The sequence below is a fragment of the Eptesicus fuscus genome, chromosome 10 (assembly GCF_027574615.1).
Source record: "Eptesicus fuscus isolate TK198812 chromosome 10, DD_ASM_mEF_20220401, whole genome shotgun sequence".
In the NCBI taxonomy this organism is placed as follows: Eukaryota; Metazoa; Chordata; class Mammalia; order Chiroptera; family Vespertilionidae; genus Eptesicus; species Eptesicus fuscus.
The window spans coordinates 74162787-74181389 of NC_072482.1; the positions used below are offsets into that span (position 1 = coordinate 74162787).

The following is an 18603-nucleotide window of genomic DNA, read 5'->3' on the forward strand; positions in this document are numbered from 1 at the left end:
GCAAAAATAATTGTAAAATTAGTAACAATTATTTGAATGAATTAAAAATTATGAAAAACAATGCACCATATTGCTAGTTTAAAATGGAATTAAGAGTTGGTAATTATTGGGTTAATTTCACGGAGGCTATTACAATGAGATAATTCAATGGGTTAAATATGTTTTGCACATTTATAAAATAAAAATAACTAGGTATGAATATACTTAGCATGTAAACATGAGGTGTGTATTTCTATTAACTTCATTTTATATTAGAGGAAAAAGTCCAGACATGTTGAGTAACCAGCCAAAGCCACAGAGCATCTCAGTGTCCGAAGCAGGACTCAACCCTACTACCAGTAGTGGCACATGCTCTTGGCCCCTGGGTGTGGTGAGGTGGCACAGGGGTAGCTAGCTCACCCTTGCTTGTCCAAGGTAGTCTTCATCCAGCAGGTGGAGAGGGGCCTGTGGGATAATTCCACGAAGCAGCCTCGATGCATGGAAGTATCTTTGAAAGCTTAACAGTCTTTTCACCTTTTTCTTGGTGCCAATTTCCCCTGAGTGTGTTGTATCTGTGGAAAGTAGTTAAATTCAGAAATTATATATTTATAAGGCCCATTTTCCCCACTATGTAAAAATACAATGTATTATAAAGGAGAGATGTATTAAAGATGATCTCAAGCACAGGTGGTGTAGCTCAACGGTTGAGCAGTGACCTCTGAACCAGGAAGTCACGGTTTGATTCCCGATCAGGGCACATGGATGGGTTGTGGGCTCGATCCCCAGTAGGGGACCCACATAAAAATAAAAAACATATTTTTTTATAAAGATGCTCTCAATGCTTTCTTAAATATAGTCTATTTAATTCTATATTTGAAAATTTTCTAGAACAAAAATAACATTTCTTATATATTACATTTATTAAAATACTGAAATATTTTTAGCCCTGGCCAGTTGATTAAAGCTTCATCTCCATACACCAAGATTGCAGGTTGGATACCCGGTCAGGGCACACATCAACCAGTGAATGCATACACAAGTGGACCAACCAATCAATCTTTCTCTCTCTGTCTCTGTCTCTCTCTCTCCCCCTCTCCCTTCCCCTCTCTCATTAAAAACCAATACATTTAAAAAAAATTTTAAAAGTTGAGATATTTTAAAATGTAATTTTGGAAGACAAAGTGTATGAATTAAAAGCTGCATTTTCTTATTAATGATGCCGATATGCTTAGTAAGAAAAATTCACATACTTCTGCATGCATTTAAAGAAACAGTTAAGCCTTTTTTTCTGCTGCATTAGAACCAATGTTCTAAAATTTAGTTAGGTTCTCATTCTACACTCATTCTAATCTGATCAAATCCTGTACCTGAAGTAGAAGGATTGAGAATACACTAACTTAGACAAGAGGAAATGTTTTCTAATGTTCCAAGAACATCAGTGGCAAAGGCATGAACAATCTCAGCCTAAAAGCCACCTACATTCTCCTGACATGAAGCTTTTGCTTTCTAATGGAGCATATTCTCTTGTGCTGGTGGCCGTGAGAGTCTGATCCTGTCAGTAGAGATATTTTAATACTCATTCACATATACCTTTCAAAACTTGACTGTTGACATGGTGGTGATTGTCCAGAAATACCCCAAAGCACATTATTTGAATGCCTGTCAAGGTAAGTCTTGTCTCAGCTGAAATGCTGTGAGTCACTCTAGGGCCACGTAAGAGACATCTGCTGCCAATTTTGGATCTGGAGTCAATTGAACAGTTTAGTAGGAAAATGTACTGTTCATATATAAAGAACTTTGGTTTCTCTCATGCCTCCTCCCATCTGCCCTTTCCCTCTGTGGAGCTCAAAACCACAGTGGATGCCGGAGGCAGCGGAAACAGTGGGCAGGGGCTCCTTAGCAATGCAGCACTCCCCACTGACAGTGAGTGAGTGACTGACATCCATTTGTTACTTAGGTTGTATTATACATGCTAAGGCACAATTCAAGGCAGACAAAACCTATTGTTCTCTGGAAATGCTGCCTAATTAATTTTTTATTTTATTTTAAAATGAATCTAGATTTCATGTATGGAAAGAGGCAAACAAGTATGTATAGAGATAAGAGGAATATAATAAAAGTTGGGTGTTTAGGCACATATCAATATTAAAAATGGATTATATGGATTCAATTCTACTAGTGAGTTCTTACTCATTTGTATCAGTTTATCAAGTCAAAGTACAAGATAAAGTAGGTGATTCACTTATTTAAAAAATATTTTGAGCCTGGCCGGCGTGGCTCCAAGGGGTTGAGGGTCAACCTATGAATCAGGAGGTCATGGTTCGATTCCTGGTCAGGGCACATGCCTGGGTTGTGGGTTTGATCCCCAGTAGGGGGCATACAGGAGGCAGCCGATCAATGATTCTCTCTCATCATTGATATTTTTATCTCTCTCCTTTCTTCCTCTCTGAAATAAATAAAAAATTCTATCTAATAAAGAGGGAATATGCAAATTGACCATCACACCATCACAAAGATGGCGGCACCCATAGCCAAAAGATGGCGGTGCCCAGTCCCCTCAGCCCCACCAGAGTCCTCCAGTCCCCCAGTCCCCCAGTCCCCGCTGGGGCGTGGCAGGCATACGGTGCAGCCGGACCTGCCCTCAGCAACCCAGCCACCCAGGGCCGTCCCCAGGTGCAGGCAAGCCTTGGATGTTGGCTGCCCAGCTGCCTAGGGCCAGCCCGAGATGCAGGCAAGCCTCAAATGGTGGCTGCCCAGCCGCCCAGGGCTGCCTGAGGCTCAGGTAACCAGGGCTGGCCGAGGCTTGCGCTGCTGGCAGTGGCAGCAGCAGAGGTATGATGGGGGCATTGCCTTTCCCTGATCACCGGGTCGCCTTCCGCCCCTGAGGGCTCCCAGACTGTGAAAGGGGGCAGGCCGGGCTGAGGGATGCCCCCTCCAGTGCATGGATTTTCATGCACTGGGCCTCTAGTACCTATATAAAAATATTTTGAATGTTACCAAGGGACAGGCACTGTTCTAGAAACCTGATGAGATCCTTCAGTTCTAGATGCCCCAGTGAGAAAAACAAAGATCCCTGTCCTCAACTAGGACAGAGAGACAGACAATAAGCAATAAACATAAAGAAGAAGTAATTTATAACAATGTGTTAGAAGGTCTTAAGTGCAATGGGTAAAAAAAAAAAAAAAAAAAAAAAAAAAGGCAAGCAGGGAATGAGGGTTCAGAAGTCCTGTGTTGGGGGAGGGGAGTTATGGTTGCTGTCATTAGAGTCTGCAATTTAAAAAAAAATTGAAGAAGGTGAGGGAGCTGGCCAAGCAGATAGCTAGGGAAGTGTCTTCTATACAGAGGGATCAGCACCAATAACCCCAGAGTGGGAAGGATCCCTAGCATGCTGGTGTGCAGGAGGGAGGAGCAGCACCTGTCCCATGGGGATGGAGATGGGAGAAAAAGGGGGGAGTAGGAGGGCAGGGCTTAGAGCAAAGTGGGTATGAGAATCATGCAGGACCCTGTAGGCCATTGCAACATTTGGGCTCTACTCTGAGTGAAACATGGAACCACATAAAAAATTTTGAGTAAAAGGGTGGTATAATCATGCTTACATTTAAAATAGGTCATCCTGACTTCTGTGCTGAAAGCAGATTATAGGAGTGAGTTTTGATGTAGTGAGACCTGCTGAGGCCATTGAAATACTCTAGGCACAAGGTTGTGGCTGTTCACACCATGTGAGAGCAGTGCTGAGGTAGGGAAGATATCCTGACTATATTTTAGGTACCTCCAAGTTTTTGGCCTGAATAACCAGGATAATGGAGCTGCCATCACCAGAGATGGGAAAGGTGTGGGGGTGGATTTCAGTTTTGCATATGTTGAATTTGGAAGTCTATTAGAAAATCAGGTGAAGATGTCAAGTAGAAATAAGTGGCTATAGCCCGGCTAGTGTGGCTCAGTGGTTGAGGGTCCAGCCATGAACCAGGAGATCATGATTTGAATTCAGGTCAGGGCACATGCCCGGGTTGTGGGTTCAATCCCCAGTAGGGGGCATACAGGAGGCAGCCGATCGATGATTCTCTCTCATCATGGATGTTTCTATCTCTCCCTCTTCCTTCCTCTCTCTGAAATCAATAAGAAACACACACATATGAAATAATAGAAATAAGCGGATATAAAATCCAGAGCTTAGGGGAGAACACTGGGTTAGAAACACAAATTTAGGAATTGTCAGATGAGATTACCTAGGGAATGAGTGTAGATACAGATGAGAAAAGCATCCAAGTCTGAGTTCTGCAGTACGTCAACTTTAATGGGTCTGAGAAGAGTAGAAAGATCAAAAGAGACAGAAGGAGTACCCAGGGGGTTGGAGGACAACCAGGAGAGTATCACTGTTTGGGAGGCTAGTGAAGACATATTGTGAGGAGAAAGTTATGACCCTCAGTCTCAAATGCTGCTAATAGATCAAATACAATGAAGACTGAGCACTGACCATGGGCATATAAATCTGTCAGAATTCACTGAACTATGCACTTGAAAGAGCACATTTTATTGTATGCCCAGAAGCAACAACTTCCTAGTAGACAAGCATATTTAGCACTCAGATTTTGTTTTTTCAAATATAAATTTTCAGTAAAGGGAACCAGACCACCTTGGTGAAATGGGTGAAAACTAGGGCAGGCAAAGAACAAGATGAACTATAACTTCTTGTTCTGCCAAAAAATAAGGGAGCGCTCAAATAGTGAAGGGATTACTTAAAAATGACAGAGGAGACAACTGGAAGGGATCCCTCTGAGCAAAAATGGGAAAACTGGAGCATCAAAGTGGAAGATGGAAGAATGTATCATAAACCATAGACTGACAGAAGAATCCACAGTCCATACTGGTAGTAAGCAAGTAAATAGTAAATAAATAAGGAGAAAGTTCTTTCTTGCAGAGAGTGACAACCAATAATGTAGATGAAATTAAGAGTGAGAAAATTACCATTTTGCAACCTTCATAATAATAATTGATTCAAATAAAATCATCAATGGATACTAAAATTATTAAGCGAAAGTTTAAAAAGCAACAAGCTAATTAGATTGTATCAAAGTATCTTCCCTACAAATACTAGAAAAGAAAAGAGTAGTGTTTTAGTGAACAAATGTTCTACTTTTTAAATAAAGTTATCATCACCAGTGATGGGAGAAACTGACATCATATTCTTCCTGATGTAAAGTGATGCTGCCTCTGTAGTGTTCCTCCACCAAAAGCACAGCTGACCCCAATAAAAAGGAGATATCAGAAAAACCCAGTTGAAGGATAATCTACAAAATGATTGGCCTATACTCTTAAAAAATGTCAACGATATAAAAGACAAACTTGGGTATTGTTTCATAATAGTAGATGCCAGATATAGTGCACTAAAAGCATAGCATGACCCTGAATTGGAACCTGGATTAGAAAAAAAAAAATCCATAAATGAAACTATTAGGGAAATTTGTGAAATGAGGATATGGACTTAAATATGAGTTACATGTTATATATACCCATACATGCGTTACATACAGTAAATGTAGATGATCAGAAAGTAATAGTTTCTATTCACTAACATTGTCATTTTGATTAAAATACTATTAATCTAATGATCTTGTGAAATGGAGATATTAAGTTTAGATCCATTTTATCCTTAAACCAAAGAAGAAAACAAGATTCTCTCCTTTCCTACTTGTTTCACCCTGTAATCAAACAGATAATAGTCCACAAACATGACAGAACACAGATCTCTTGATCTTGATTTAGATTTATGATATTTCTTGAAATCAAATATATTTTTATTGATTTCAGAGAGGAAGGGAGAGGGAGAGAGAGATAGAAGCATCAATGATGAGGGAGAATCATTGATCAGCTGCCTCCTGCACTCCCCCTACTGGGGATCGAGCCTGGAACCCGGGCATATGCCCTTGACCGGAATCAAATCTGGGACCCTTCAATCCGCAGGCTGACGCTCTATCCACTGAGCAAAAACAGCTAGAGCTCTTGGCCTTAATTTTTATTTTAAAAATATCTTGTTAAAATATGATATATGTTGATTACTGAGTTATTTGGTACCCTCTTGAATTTTGAGCCTGCGGTAAATGCCTCAGTCCCTCACCCTAGTTCCAGTCCTGTCACATCTTTGGAGCATAAGCTCAGATAATGTAAAAATAATTCAATAATAAAATAAACCTAGACAATAAAATCATCTCATAGTTATTTTTTATGGTAGCCTGTAGGTTAAAAAATGTAGCATATATTACATATAGCAATATTTTCTAAACTCCAAGGCAAACCATGACAATGATTTTTAGCATTTCCATCTGGGTATTCTTTAATCAACAAGAAAATAATTCAGAATTGATGCTAGATAGCTATTTATAAAAGCAAGAGGGCTTAATTTTCTTATTTGAGAACATACATAAAGCTAAATAAAAAAAAATCCTCAAGGAAGCTCTGTAAAGAGGAAGAACATTCAATGATGCAAAAATAAATTTATTTATAACAATATTAATAACTTATTTACCAACTTTCATTTAGGGAGTACTTTGTACTATGTGAAATAATGAAAAGCTAGCATATAAGAAGATGAAGATACAGTTGAGAGAAAAAAATCCATATAAAGAACAATCTGTAAATAATAGTCATAAATACTGCTTTGTGAAGTATTGAAATGTGTTATACAAATAAGATCTGACACATTTGTTTCCAGAGGACTTTCAGTGAATAGCTATTATATTAGATATATCATAATATGTACTTCTGAATAGACATTTAAATGATTAGCAAAGCTAAGTTTTACAGATAACTAAATTCAGCTTGCAAAAATTTAGTCTTAGCAATGTTCCTAATAATAAAACACTGGGTTTATTTAATGCCTTTATGTAATTAGAAAGATCATTATTTAAAGGCATTCAAAATTATTCTAATGGTGCTTTTTATTTGAATTTTATTGTTTTATGGGCTATGGGTCCCCAAATCCCATTTGGAATAGTTATAAAATGCTGCTCCAGAATATTTCATTGCCTAACCTATGTGCACATTGACCTTCACTGTAAAATCCATTTTCTGCTTACTTGTTCTTTATGAATTTCACAAATATGTGCATATTAACACATTTCTGTGCTATTTAGACACTAATTTTAGGGTTATAAAGTTTAAATTGGCATGGCCAGTATGGTAATTAAAAATTCACAAGTTGGGGTTGGCTTAAATGCAAAAATGCTAATAAAATTATTTTCATTTTGACTACCTTCTCTATGACATATTCTCTTCATAAGGACTAATAAATTTTGGCACCAGGAGAAACCTTAAACCTAGAATAAATACCTGGGATAAAAACAACTAGAAGCACACCTACATGATGAGGCTCTTTTTGTCAGCTGTTACGCCTGTTTCCTTCAGCAAGGTCTGCCTGCATTGTTTCCAGAATATGCCAGAGTATGCATAGCTAGTAGCTGGTGATCCCAGGAACAAAGAAAACCTTTATATTTAAGTGAGCAGAACTCGCCTCAAACAAACATGAAGACCCAACTCCATAAATCTAATATCAATACTTTCAGAACATTAATCCAACTAAATCTTTAAAATAATATTAATAACAAATGCCCTACTTTTGTAACTGCTCTAATAATTATTATAATACTTATATGTTATATAATTATTGTTATATGTTATAATAATTATATGATAATTATAATACAATTCCTTGCTGGGTTAGTGGTTATTCATATGCTTTGTTTATTCTTCTCATAAAAATTTTAATATGTCTTGTTCTACAGAGTTATTGGTATAAATAACTTATTACTCCCCAAGGTCAGAAACCATCTTATCTAATTTTGTAATCCCTTATATCTAGTGCATAATCTTACACATAATGAAAACTTCACATAAAATTCATTGATTTAATTTGAATAAATCCTCTCAGTTTACAGAAATGTCATAATCAAATGCTATTTAAAAATAATATTCCAATTTAAAAAGTACAAGATGCTAAAATGTATATGTTAGTTTTTGGAATCATTTTCTCAAAGCCCCAAATAGAGTTCTGGGCCCAGGTCCTCCTCCACTACCATTTGCTGTGATTGACCTCTGTAACACTCAGCTGGGCCTATATGATTGCAAATTCACTCTTATCTACACATCTGACTTTCTCATTAGGCCGTAAGGTCTAGGAGGCCAGATTCCTGCTAGCTTTCTTTGCATTTGCACAATATGCTGCAAGTTATAGGTGTTAAATGCATGATGACAGAATTAAATAACTTTCCTACGTGTGTGCTCCAGTTCTAATTTTAAGAACGATGAGCTTTGGAGAAATCATGATGAAATTCCAGCTTTAAAGATGCAGTTTTAAAAATGTTGAGAAGAATTAATTAGTTTGATTGTAGATGTAATGACTACCACTCAACTCTCACCTTTCACAGTTTAACCTCTCTAGACATTACTAGTACAGTCTCCATTTATTCATAAAAAGAAAAAGCTTCCAAAAGCCTTTTAAAATATAGAAATAATCTTGATATTATATATAGAAAACTCTATTGACTCTATTAAAAAACTGTTAGAACTAATAAACAAATTAAGTAAAATGGCAGGATACAAAATCAATACACTATATGCTAATAATGAACTATCAGAAAGATAAATTAAGACAACAAATGTCATTTACAATTGCATCCAAAAGAATAAAATACCTAGGAATAAATTTAGCCACGGAGGTGAAAAACATGTATGCTGAAAACTATAAGACAGCAATTGAAAGAAATTAAAGAACACACAAATAAATGGGAAAATAGTCTGTGCTCATGGATTGGAAAAATAATATTGTTAAAATATCCATACTACCACAAGCAATCTACAAATTCAATGTAATCCCTATCAAAATTCTAATGGCATTTTTCATAGAAATAGAAAAAAAACCCCTAAATTTTGTATGGAACCACAAAAAATCTCAAATAGCCAAAGTGACCTTGAGAAATAAGAACAAAGATCAAGTCATCACGTTCCCTGATTGCAAACTATATTTCAAAGCTATAGTAATTAAAATAGTATAGTACCAGTATTGGCATAAAAACAGATACATAGAATAAAGAGCCCAGAAATAAACCCACACATATACGTGCAATTAATTTATGACAAAAAGTCAAGAATATACAATGGGGAAAAGACAACCCCTTCAATAAATAGTGTTGAGAAAACTGGTCAGACACATGAAAAAGAATAAAATTGGACCACTATATTAACTCATACACAAAATTTAACTCAAAATGGATTAAAGACTTGAATATAAGACCTGAAACCATGAAACTCTTAGGAGAAAACATAGATGGTAATCTCCTTGATATAAGCCTTAGTGATGATTTTCTGAATCTGACACCAAAAGCAAAGGCAACAAAAACATAAGTGAGACTACATCAAACTAAAAAGCTTCAACAAAGGAAACTATCAACAAAATGAAAAGACAACCTACTGAATGGGAGAAAATATTTGCAAATGATATATCTGAGTTAAAAGGAGCTAAGAAGTAAGTTCTCTAAATTGAGGTCTTGAATGGAGTTGTATTAAATCCCCATGTCATCAGCTCTTCTATGTACAGCACTCACGACTACTTGATGGCTGTCACTAAAAGAAGAGTTTTGCTTTGACACTGCTATGGAGTGGGAGGAGGAGGAGGAGGAAAAAGAAAGTCTTGAAGGCAGGGTAAATTGTTTCTCTAGTTCCACTTTTTAACATGTTTCCTTTTCAATTGTCATTTCTCTTTTATGTTCTTGACAGTGAAGAGAAAACCAACATGGCTGATATGAGTCATAGAATAGAATGAACTCCTTCCTCAGTTCACTGTACCCACACCTGCTACATCAACGCTAGGAAGATGTGCTCAAAAAGTGTTCAAGAGGGTCAAAACCCTTGTCCTCCTCAACTACCCAATGCACTGCTTTTTTGACAAAATATGCTGTTTTTAGCCTATTGTTTTACCTAATATACACCCCATTCCAACCCATGGATTATGAAACTATAAATTCTGGGGTTCAGGGATGGTTGAAAAACTATTTCCTTTGTGTAAGGAGGGAAAAGGGCTTTAAAAAAATAAGCTCTTAAGACTTCTCTGGGCAATAGAGAGACTTTTCAAAATCCCAGTTTGAATGAAATTTAAATGAATTAGTGAGAAGCAGCTCAAATTTCCTCAGTCCTAAAGAAGAAATATATGCCAGGCACAATGTGGTTTTATTGAACCCTCTGCTTCTCAGAGTTTGAAATGTTTAGCAAATCCCGGGTTTTGAGGGCAATGGTTTGTGGTGAGCAAATTGAGATGACCAAACTTTCAGTTGATTCTAAGTCTCCAGAGGTTAAAAACTGCTGCATTAACTCCCTAGTTCTCAGCATATATTTTAAATAAGTTTGTTCTTATATTTGGAGATATGTGTTTGGATTGTTATAGTTCACTATAAAAATTCCAGATGTGTGTTGTAATATACATGATCCCCTTTCAATCTGTCTGCTTATCCTCTACCCCAGGATCATGAACTAACCCTTTGATTGCCTCCAGTTGTCCCCTCCAATCTATCTCACCTCCCACTGACAGATTTATTCCTCAAACACAATTTCCATCATGTCAGCTCTCTACTCCAAATTCTTCAATGGCTCCCCAATGTCTACTTAGTTACATTTATATTATTAATTCTGGTATTCATGGCTCTCCACAATGTAATGCCAACTTATTTTTCCATTTTTATCTCCCACCAGTTCCCTTACAGATAAATAGGTGTCTGTTCTTCCTCTCCTCCCCTCCCCCTCTCTCTCCTCCTCCTCCTCCTCCTCCTCCTCCGCCTCCTCCTCCTCCTCCTCCTCCTCCTCCTCCTCCTCCTCCTCCTCCTCCTTTTTCTTCTAATCCTTACCCGAGGATATTTATTCCATTGATTTTTAGAGAGAGTGGAAGGGAGAGGGAGAGACAGAAACACTGACATGAGAGAGACACATCGATTGTTTGTCTCCCACATGCTCCTGACCAGGGCCAGGAGCTTACAACGGAGGCACATGCCCTTGACCAGAATCAAACCATGGACGCTTCAGTCCACAGGTGGACGCTCTATCCACTGAGCCAAACCAGCTAGATCTAGGTGTCTGTTCTTGCTGTTTTTTTCCTCCCCATATCCCCATGTTTTTCTGTTTCTGTACTGATTCCCACATTCCTTTACAATTGGATATTGTCTTTACATGTTAAAATGCCATCCACCCTTCAATTTCCCATCTCAAGTATTTCCTCCTCACCTCCCAATCAGATCCTTCTGTGAGTCCTCTTAACACTCTGTGGTTGGTATCATAGTAATGGATCTTCTCAGCTCTCCTACCAGATTGAACACTATTGTATACCATGTTGGGATAGGGCCATTTTTATATAGTATGGTGCCCTTTTATATAGTATTTTATTAAAAAAGGCATTTATTGAATAAAAAATGAAGGTATGAGGTGATTACCAAATGAAGTATAAGCTTTCTATTTTTAATATCTACTGTAGCACATTATTTTCCTCCTTGTAGGAACTACTATGGAATTATTGACTTGAATGAATTGTCCAGAACAGGGAAGATTCATTCATTTAACACAATATTTCTATTTCTTTTCTGAATTTGATGAATTTACTGAAATGATTATAAGTGCATCTTTAGCATAGGCATAGACTAGTACAAAGTTTATCCATTGGTAGAGGTATGGGTAGGAACATGTGTCTCCAAAACCTTTCATAAAGCATCCTTTATGTTTTATTCTTTGGAAAGAAAGTATATTGTAAGTGAATTCCTTTCTCTTTGTAGGTTACAAAGGCTCCTCTGATTTGATGGATTGAAAGAAATGGGTATTATATTTGGTTGGAGTATAACACTTAAAATGTAAATATTCATACAAGTTCATCCGAGAGCTTGAGATGTTTAATTGTGCATTGAGGTTTGTCTCTTATAGTCTATGGTTCTTTATGGGTTATAGTGGCCCCTTAGGTGTAATCACATCTACAACTCTTGGTATAGGACACTTGTGAGGAACAAACTTCCAATAAGACTCATACCATTGACAGGCATGGAAAGCTATATATTTTCACATTAGCTAGATCATGAGGAAAGAATTGTTTCCATGACTACTGCAGTGTCCACCTGATTGGGTACTTGATCTGTCCGCAAAGATATAACTGATATACTTAATCTAGAAAAAAATAAGTGGCCGCTCTTTCCACTTGTTTCACCTAAAGCAAGAACAGCGCTTGGAAGTAGGGGAATGGAACTAAGAAATACTGAGGACCTACTAGGTACGTTTACATTTGTCATCCCATTTATTTTTCATAAAGGTGGGCATTAGGAAGTTGCTATTAATAGGTGCATTGTACAGATGAACTAATGGATTTGAAAGGTTTAGTAATTTATCCAAAATTACACAATTGATAAGTAGCAGTGCTGAGGCTGGATCCCAGGTCTATTTGATTTTGAAGATGATTCTGTGCTCATTATATCCTGCTCTTTACAGGAAAGGACAAAGAGTAGGGGACATGTGAAAGCCTAACACAAATCCCTATTTTCCCTAGGACACAGGGATACATCAATACTCAAGAAATCTCAGCTTTTCTTCCTTTAAAAAGCATGGTAAAATTAAAACAATGAAAGGAAATTTATTATAATTCATAAATACAAGTGTTTTAAAATCAATAAAGATTTAACTAGAAAAAAAAAACCCAGAGAAATAACTTCATAGTAAAAATTGGAAGTGGACTTCGGAGGATTAAAGATGGCGACCGGCAGGAAGGTAGGGAGAGAGAGAGTGTGAGTGAGGAACCCATAGAGAAGAGTGTAGACGTGTGTGGTGTGTGTGTGTATGAGCTAGGGTCAGTTAGATTCTGCACGTCTTCCAAGGGGCTGCCTAACCGGGCAGTCCTAGACAGCGGAGCCCCGCGCACAAAGCGGACACATCTCCGCGGCTGTTGCGGACGCGGAGACCACGCCATCTTGAGAAACAGAGCTGCCTGAGACTCGGATCCTGGCTTCTGACACAAACCAGGACCCTGCAGCCACTGGGGACAGAGAACTGCTATCACAGCTTCAGACCAACGAACAACAAGAATCCAGACGTCCCGGCAGAATTCCGTGAGTCAAAGAGCCTACCTCCTCCCCACAGGCGCGCAGACAGCGCCATTTTAACTGATAGATCCGCCTCTCGCCCAAGCCGCAGAGCTTTGCGCAGGGACTCGTTCCCCCTCAGGGAATTTGGCGCGCGCGCGAGCGCGAGCGCACAGGAGAGAATCAGCTCCCTGTTGGGGAAATCTGTCAGTGCGCACAGAGGGCTCCCCTTCGGAGAATTTGGGGGAATTTGGCTTGCGGGTCACAGCTCTCCCTTCAGGGAATCTTAGTGCTTGCACAGAGGGGATTTCCCTTTGGGGAATTTGGCGCGCAGGACAGACTCCGCCCCCCTTCCGGGACTCCGGTAGAGTGCACAGAGCCAGCTCACCTTCAGGAAATCAAGAGTGTGCGCCCTAGCCGGTTTGGCTCAGTAGAGAGAGCACACACAGGTCGCAGCTCCACTTCAGGGAATTTGGCACGCCGGACACAGCTGCCTGGGATCCCTGACTCACAGCGCATTCACACTAAGAGCCAGCGACCCCAATTGTTGGTGCATGCACACATAGGGACCCTGAGTCTCAACGAGAAACCGCACAAGGCAACAGAGACTCTGACACTCTAGTCTTGGTGCAGACACAGGGAAACTCTGACTCCTGGCACATGCTAAGGATCTCATTTTCGGCACATAACAACAGTGTGGTGCAGACAGGGCCCCTGAATCTAAGTGTGCACACGAGACCACACGGAACACTGGGGACACTGACCCTGGGCAAGTCTGGTTCCCACCAACCAAAAGCAGCCACACGTCCTAGTGTCAGAGCACTTCAGTGAAACTCGGGTGGAGTGAAGTCCCCACAGCACACGGCCCAGGTCCACGCAAACGGAAGCTTGAGCTTTCTGGTGATAGCCAGAATGGGGAAACGAAATAACTCACAGAGGAAAGAAAATGTGGAGTCACCAAGAAAGGAAATCAGTGAAACTGAAGCTTGCAACATGACCGAAAAGGAGTTTAGAGTAATGGTCGTGGAATTTATACATCGGATGGATGAGAAAATAAACAACTTATGCAAGAATCAGGAAGAAATGAAAAGTGATATAGCTACAATCAAAAACACCATGGAAAGTTTCAACAGTAGACTACAAGAAGCAGAGGACCGAATTAGTGAGTTAGAAGATCAGGTACAGAAACAAGCTCAATCTCAACAGCAATTGGAGAAAAAAATTAAAAAGCAGGAGGAAAGCCTAAGGGAGCTTCGGGACAACATGAAACGAAGTAACATGCGTATAATAGGGCTGCCAGAAGGACAAGAAGAGCAGCAGGGATTAGAAAATCTATTTGAAGAAATAATGACAGAAAACTTCCCGGATATGGGAAAGATAAAAGTTATGCAAGTACAGAGAGTCCCAAGCAGGATCAACCCCAAAAGACCCACACCAAGACATGTCATAATTTCAATGGCAAATATAAATGATAAAGAGAGAATCTTAAAGGCGGCAAGAGAGAGACAGAGAGTTACCTACAAAGGAACACCCATCAGATTGTCAAATGATTACTCAACAGAAACACAACAAGCTAGAAGTGAATGGACGGAGGTATACAAAGTGTTGCAAAGCAAAGGACTGAATCCAAGAATACTATATCCAGCAAGACTATCAATCAAAATTGAAGGGGAAATCAGGAGCTTTGCAGATAAAAAAAGGCTTAAGGAGTTTATCACCACCAAACCAGCAATGCAAGAATTGCTAAAGGGAATACTGTAAAAAGGAAGAAATAAACAGGTAAGAAGGAATATAGACACAAAAATAGATATGACCACAAACAAATACCTTTCAGTAATATCTTTAAATGTAAATGGACTAAATGCTCCAATCAAAAGATATCGAGTAGCTGAATGGATAAAAAAACACGACCCATATATATGCTGTCTACAAGAGACCCACCTCAGAACAAGAGACTCACACAGATTGAAAGTGAAGGGATGGAAAAATATCTTTCAGGCAAATGGAAATGAAAAAAAAGCTGGGGTAGCAATACTTATATCTGACAAAATAGACCTCAAAGTAAATGCCATAACAAGAGATAAAGAAGGCCACTTCATAATACTAAAGGGAGAAATCCAACAAGAAGAAATAATTCTGGTAAACATATACGCTCCCAATATAGGAGCACCCAAATACATAAAAAAACTCCTGGAAGATTTCAAGGGAGAGATTAATAGCAATACAATCATAGTAGGAGACTTTAATACCCCACTATCACCACTGGACAAATCCTCTAAACAAAAAATCAGCAAAGAAACAGCAATCCTAAATGAATCACTAGACCAGATGGAATTAATTGACATCTTCAGGACATTTCACCCCAAAGCCACAGAATATACATTCTTCTCAAGTGCACATGGGTCATTTTCAAAGATAGACCATATGCTGGGTCACAGGCAAAGTCTCTTCAAATTCAAGAAGATAGAAATTATATCAAGCGTCTTCTCAGATCACAGTGGCATAAAACTGGAAATCAACTACAATAAATACAATCCAAAGAAATCAAACACTTGGAGACTAAACAGCATGCTATTAAACCATGACTGGGTCACCAGAGAGATCAAGGAAGAAATAAAAAACATCATGGCAACAAATGACAATGAAAACACAACAATCCAAAATCTATGGGACACAGCGAAAGCAGTCTTGAGAGGGAAGTTCATAGCTCTACAAGCCTATTGCAAAAAACAAGAATCAATGGTAATAAATTACTTAACCCTACAACTCAAAGAGCTAGAAAAAGAGCAGCAAGAAAATCCCAGTGTAACCAGAAGGAAGGAAATAACAAAGATCAGAGCGGAGATAAATGACATAGAGACCAAAGAAACAGTACAAAAGATCAACAAAACCAAGAGCTGGTTCTTTGAAAGGATAAACAAGATTGATGGACCTCTAGCCAGGCTCACCAAGAAGCAAAGAGAGAGGACCCAAATAAACAAAATCAGAAATGAAAGAGGTGAAATAACAACAGACCCCGCTGAGATACAAAGGATTGTTACAAAATACTACGAACAACTCTATTCCAACAAACTGGACAACCTGGAGGAAATGGACATATTCCTAGAAAAATATAACCTTCCAAAAATCAATCAAGAAGAATCTAAAGAGCTCAATAGGCCAATAACTATGGACGAAATTGAAGCAGTCATCAAGAAGCTTCCGGCAAACAAAAGCCCGGGGCCTGATGGCTTCACAGGAGAGTTTTACCAAACATTCAAGGAAGAACTAAAACCTATCCTCCTCAGACTATTCCAAAAAATTCAAGAGGAAGGAACACTTCCAAGCTCCTTCTATGAAGCCAGCATCACCCTAATACCAAAACCAGATAAAGACAACACAATGAAAGAGAATTACAGACCAATATCCCTCATGAACATAGATGCCAAAATCCTCAACAAAATTCTAGCAAATCGGCTCCAGCAGTACATCAGAAAGATCATACACCATGACCAAGTAGGATTTATCCCAGGAATGCAAGGATGGTATAATATCCGCAAATCAATAAACGTGATACATCACATAAACAAATTGAGAGATAAAAATCACATAGTCATATCAATTGATGCAGAAAAAGCATTTGACAAAATCCAACACCCTTTCTTGATAAAAACTCTCAACAAGGTGGGAATAGAAGGCTCATACCTCAACATAATAAAAGCTATATATGATAAACCCACAGCAAACATCATACTCAATGGACAAAAACTAAAAACATTTCCCCTAAGAACAGGAACAAGACAGGGATGCCCACTCTCACCACTCCTGTTTGACATAGTACTGGAAGTATTAGCCATTGCAATTAGACAAGAAGAAGAAATAAAAGGCATCCAAATTGGAAAAGAACAAGTAAAGCTGTCTTTATTTGCAGACGACATGATATTGTACATAAAAAATCCGAAAGACTCCGTCAAAAAACTAATAGACTTAATAAATGAATTTGGCAATGTAGCAGGATACAAAATTAACGCCAAGAAATCTATGGCCTTTCTATACACCAATAATGAACTTACAGACAGAGAGACTAAAAAGGAAATTCCATTTACCATCGCACCAAAAAAATTAAGATACCTAGGAATAAACTTAACTAAGGAGGTAAAAGACCTATACACGGAAAACTACAGGACACTGAAAAAAGAGATAGAGGAAGACGTAAACAGATGGAAGAACATACCATGTTCATGGATTGGTAGAATCAACATCATTAAAATGTCCATACTACCCAAAGCAATCTATAGATTCAATGCACTCCCCATTAAAATACCAATGGCATATTTCACCGACCTTGAAAGAACTCTCCAAAAATTCATCTGGAATAAAAAAAGACCCCGAATAGCCACAGCAATCCTGCGAAAGAAGAATAAAGTAGGAGGGATCTCAATACCAGATTTCAAGCTGTATTACAAAGCCACTGTTCTCAAAACAGCCTGGTACTGGCACAAGAACAGACATATAGATCAGTGGAACAGAATAGAGAATCCAGATATTGACCCAAACCACTATGCTCAATTAATATTTGACAAAGGAGGCATGAACATACAATGGAGTCAAGACAGTCTCTTCAATAAATGGTGTTGGGAAAATTGGACAGATACATGCAAAAAAATGAAGCTTGATCACCAACTTACGCCATACACAAAAATAAACTCAAAATGGATACAGGACTTAAACATAAGACAGGAAACCATAAAAATACTAGAGCAATCCACAGGTAGCAAAATCTCAGACATATGCCAAAAGAAATTCTTCACTGACACTGCCCCTAGGGCAATGGAAGCTAAAGAGAAAATTAACAAATGGGACTTCATAAAAATAAAAAGCTTTTTCACAGCAAAAGAAACCATTAACAAAACAACAAGAAGGCCTACTGCATGGGAGAACATATTTGCAAATGGCATCACTGATAAAGGTTTGATCTCCAACATCTACACGCAGCTTATACAACTTAATAAAAGGAAGATAAATGATCCAATAAAGAAATGGGCAACAGACCTAAATAGAAGCTTTTCAAAAGAAGACAGAAGGAAGGCCAAGAGACACATGAAAACATGCTCAACGTCACTAATTATCCGAGAGATGCAAATCAAAACAACAATGCGGTACCATCTCACACCTGTCAGAATGGCTATCATCAACAAATCAACAAACGACAAGTGTTGGCGAGGATGCGGAGAAAAAGGAACCCTCGTGCACTGCTGGTGGGAATGCAGACTGGTGCAGCCACTGTGGAGAACAGTATGGAGCTTCCTCAAAAAACTGAAAATGGAACTCCCATTTGACCCAGTAATCCCACTCCTGGGAATATATCCGAAGAAACTAGAAACACCAATCAGAAAGGATATATGCACCCCTATGTTCATAGCAGCACAATTCACCATAGCTAAGATTTGGAAACAGCCTAGGTGCCCGTCAGCGGATGACTGGATCAGAAAACTGTGGTACATCTACACAATGGAATACTATGCTGCCATAAAAAAGAAGGAATTCTCATCAT

At 38.6% G+C, this 18603-nt stretch overlaps 1 protein-coding gene across 1 annotated transcript in view; it reads right to left on the reverse strand.

Moving 5' to 3' along the window:
• The window catches only part of PDE7B (phosphodiesterase 7B), a 130276-nt gene that overhangs the window by 32802 nt on the left and 78871 nt on the right, over positions 1-18603 (reverse strand). The window contains exon 3 of the mRNA XM_028141679.2: positions 400-551. Coding sequence (XP_027997480.1) covers positions 400-551 — 152 coding nt within the window. The remainder of the gene's footprint in view (positions 1-399; positions 552-18603) is intronic.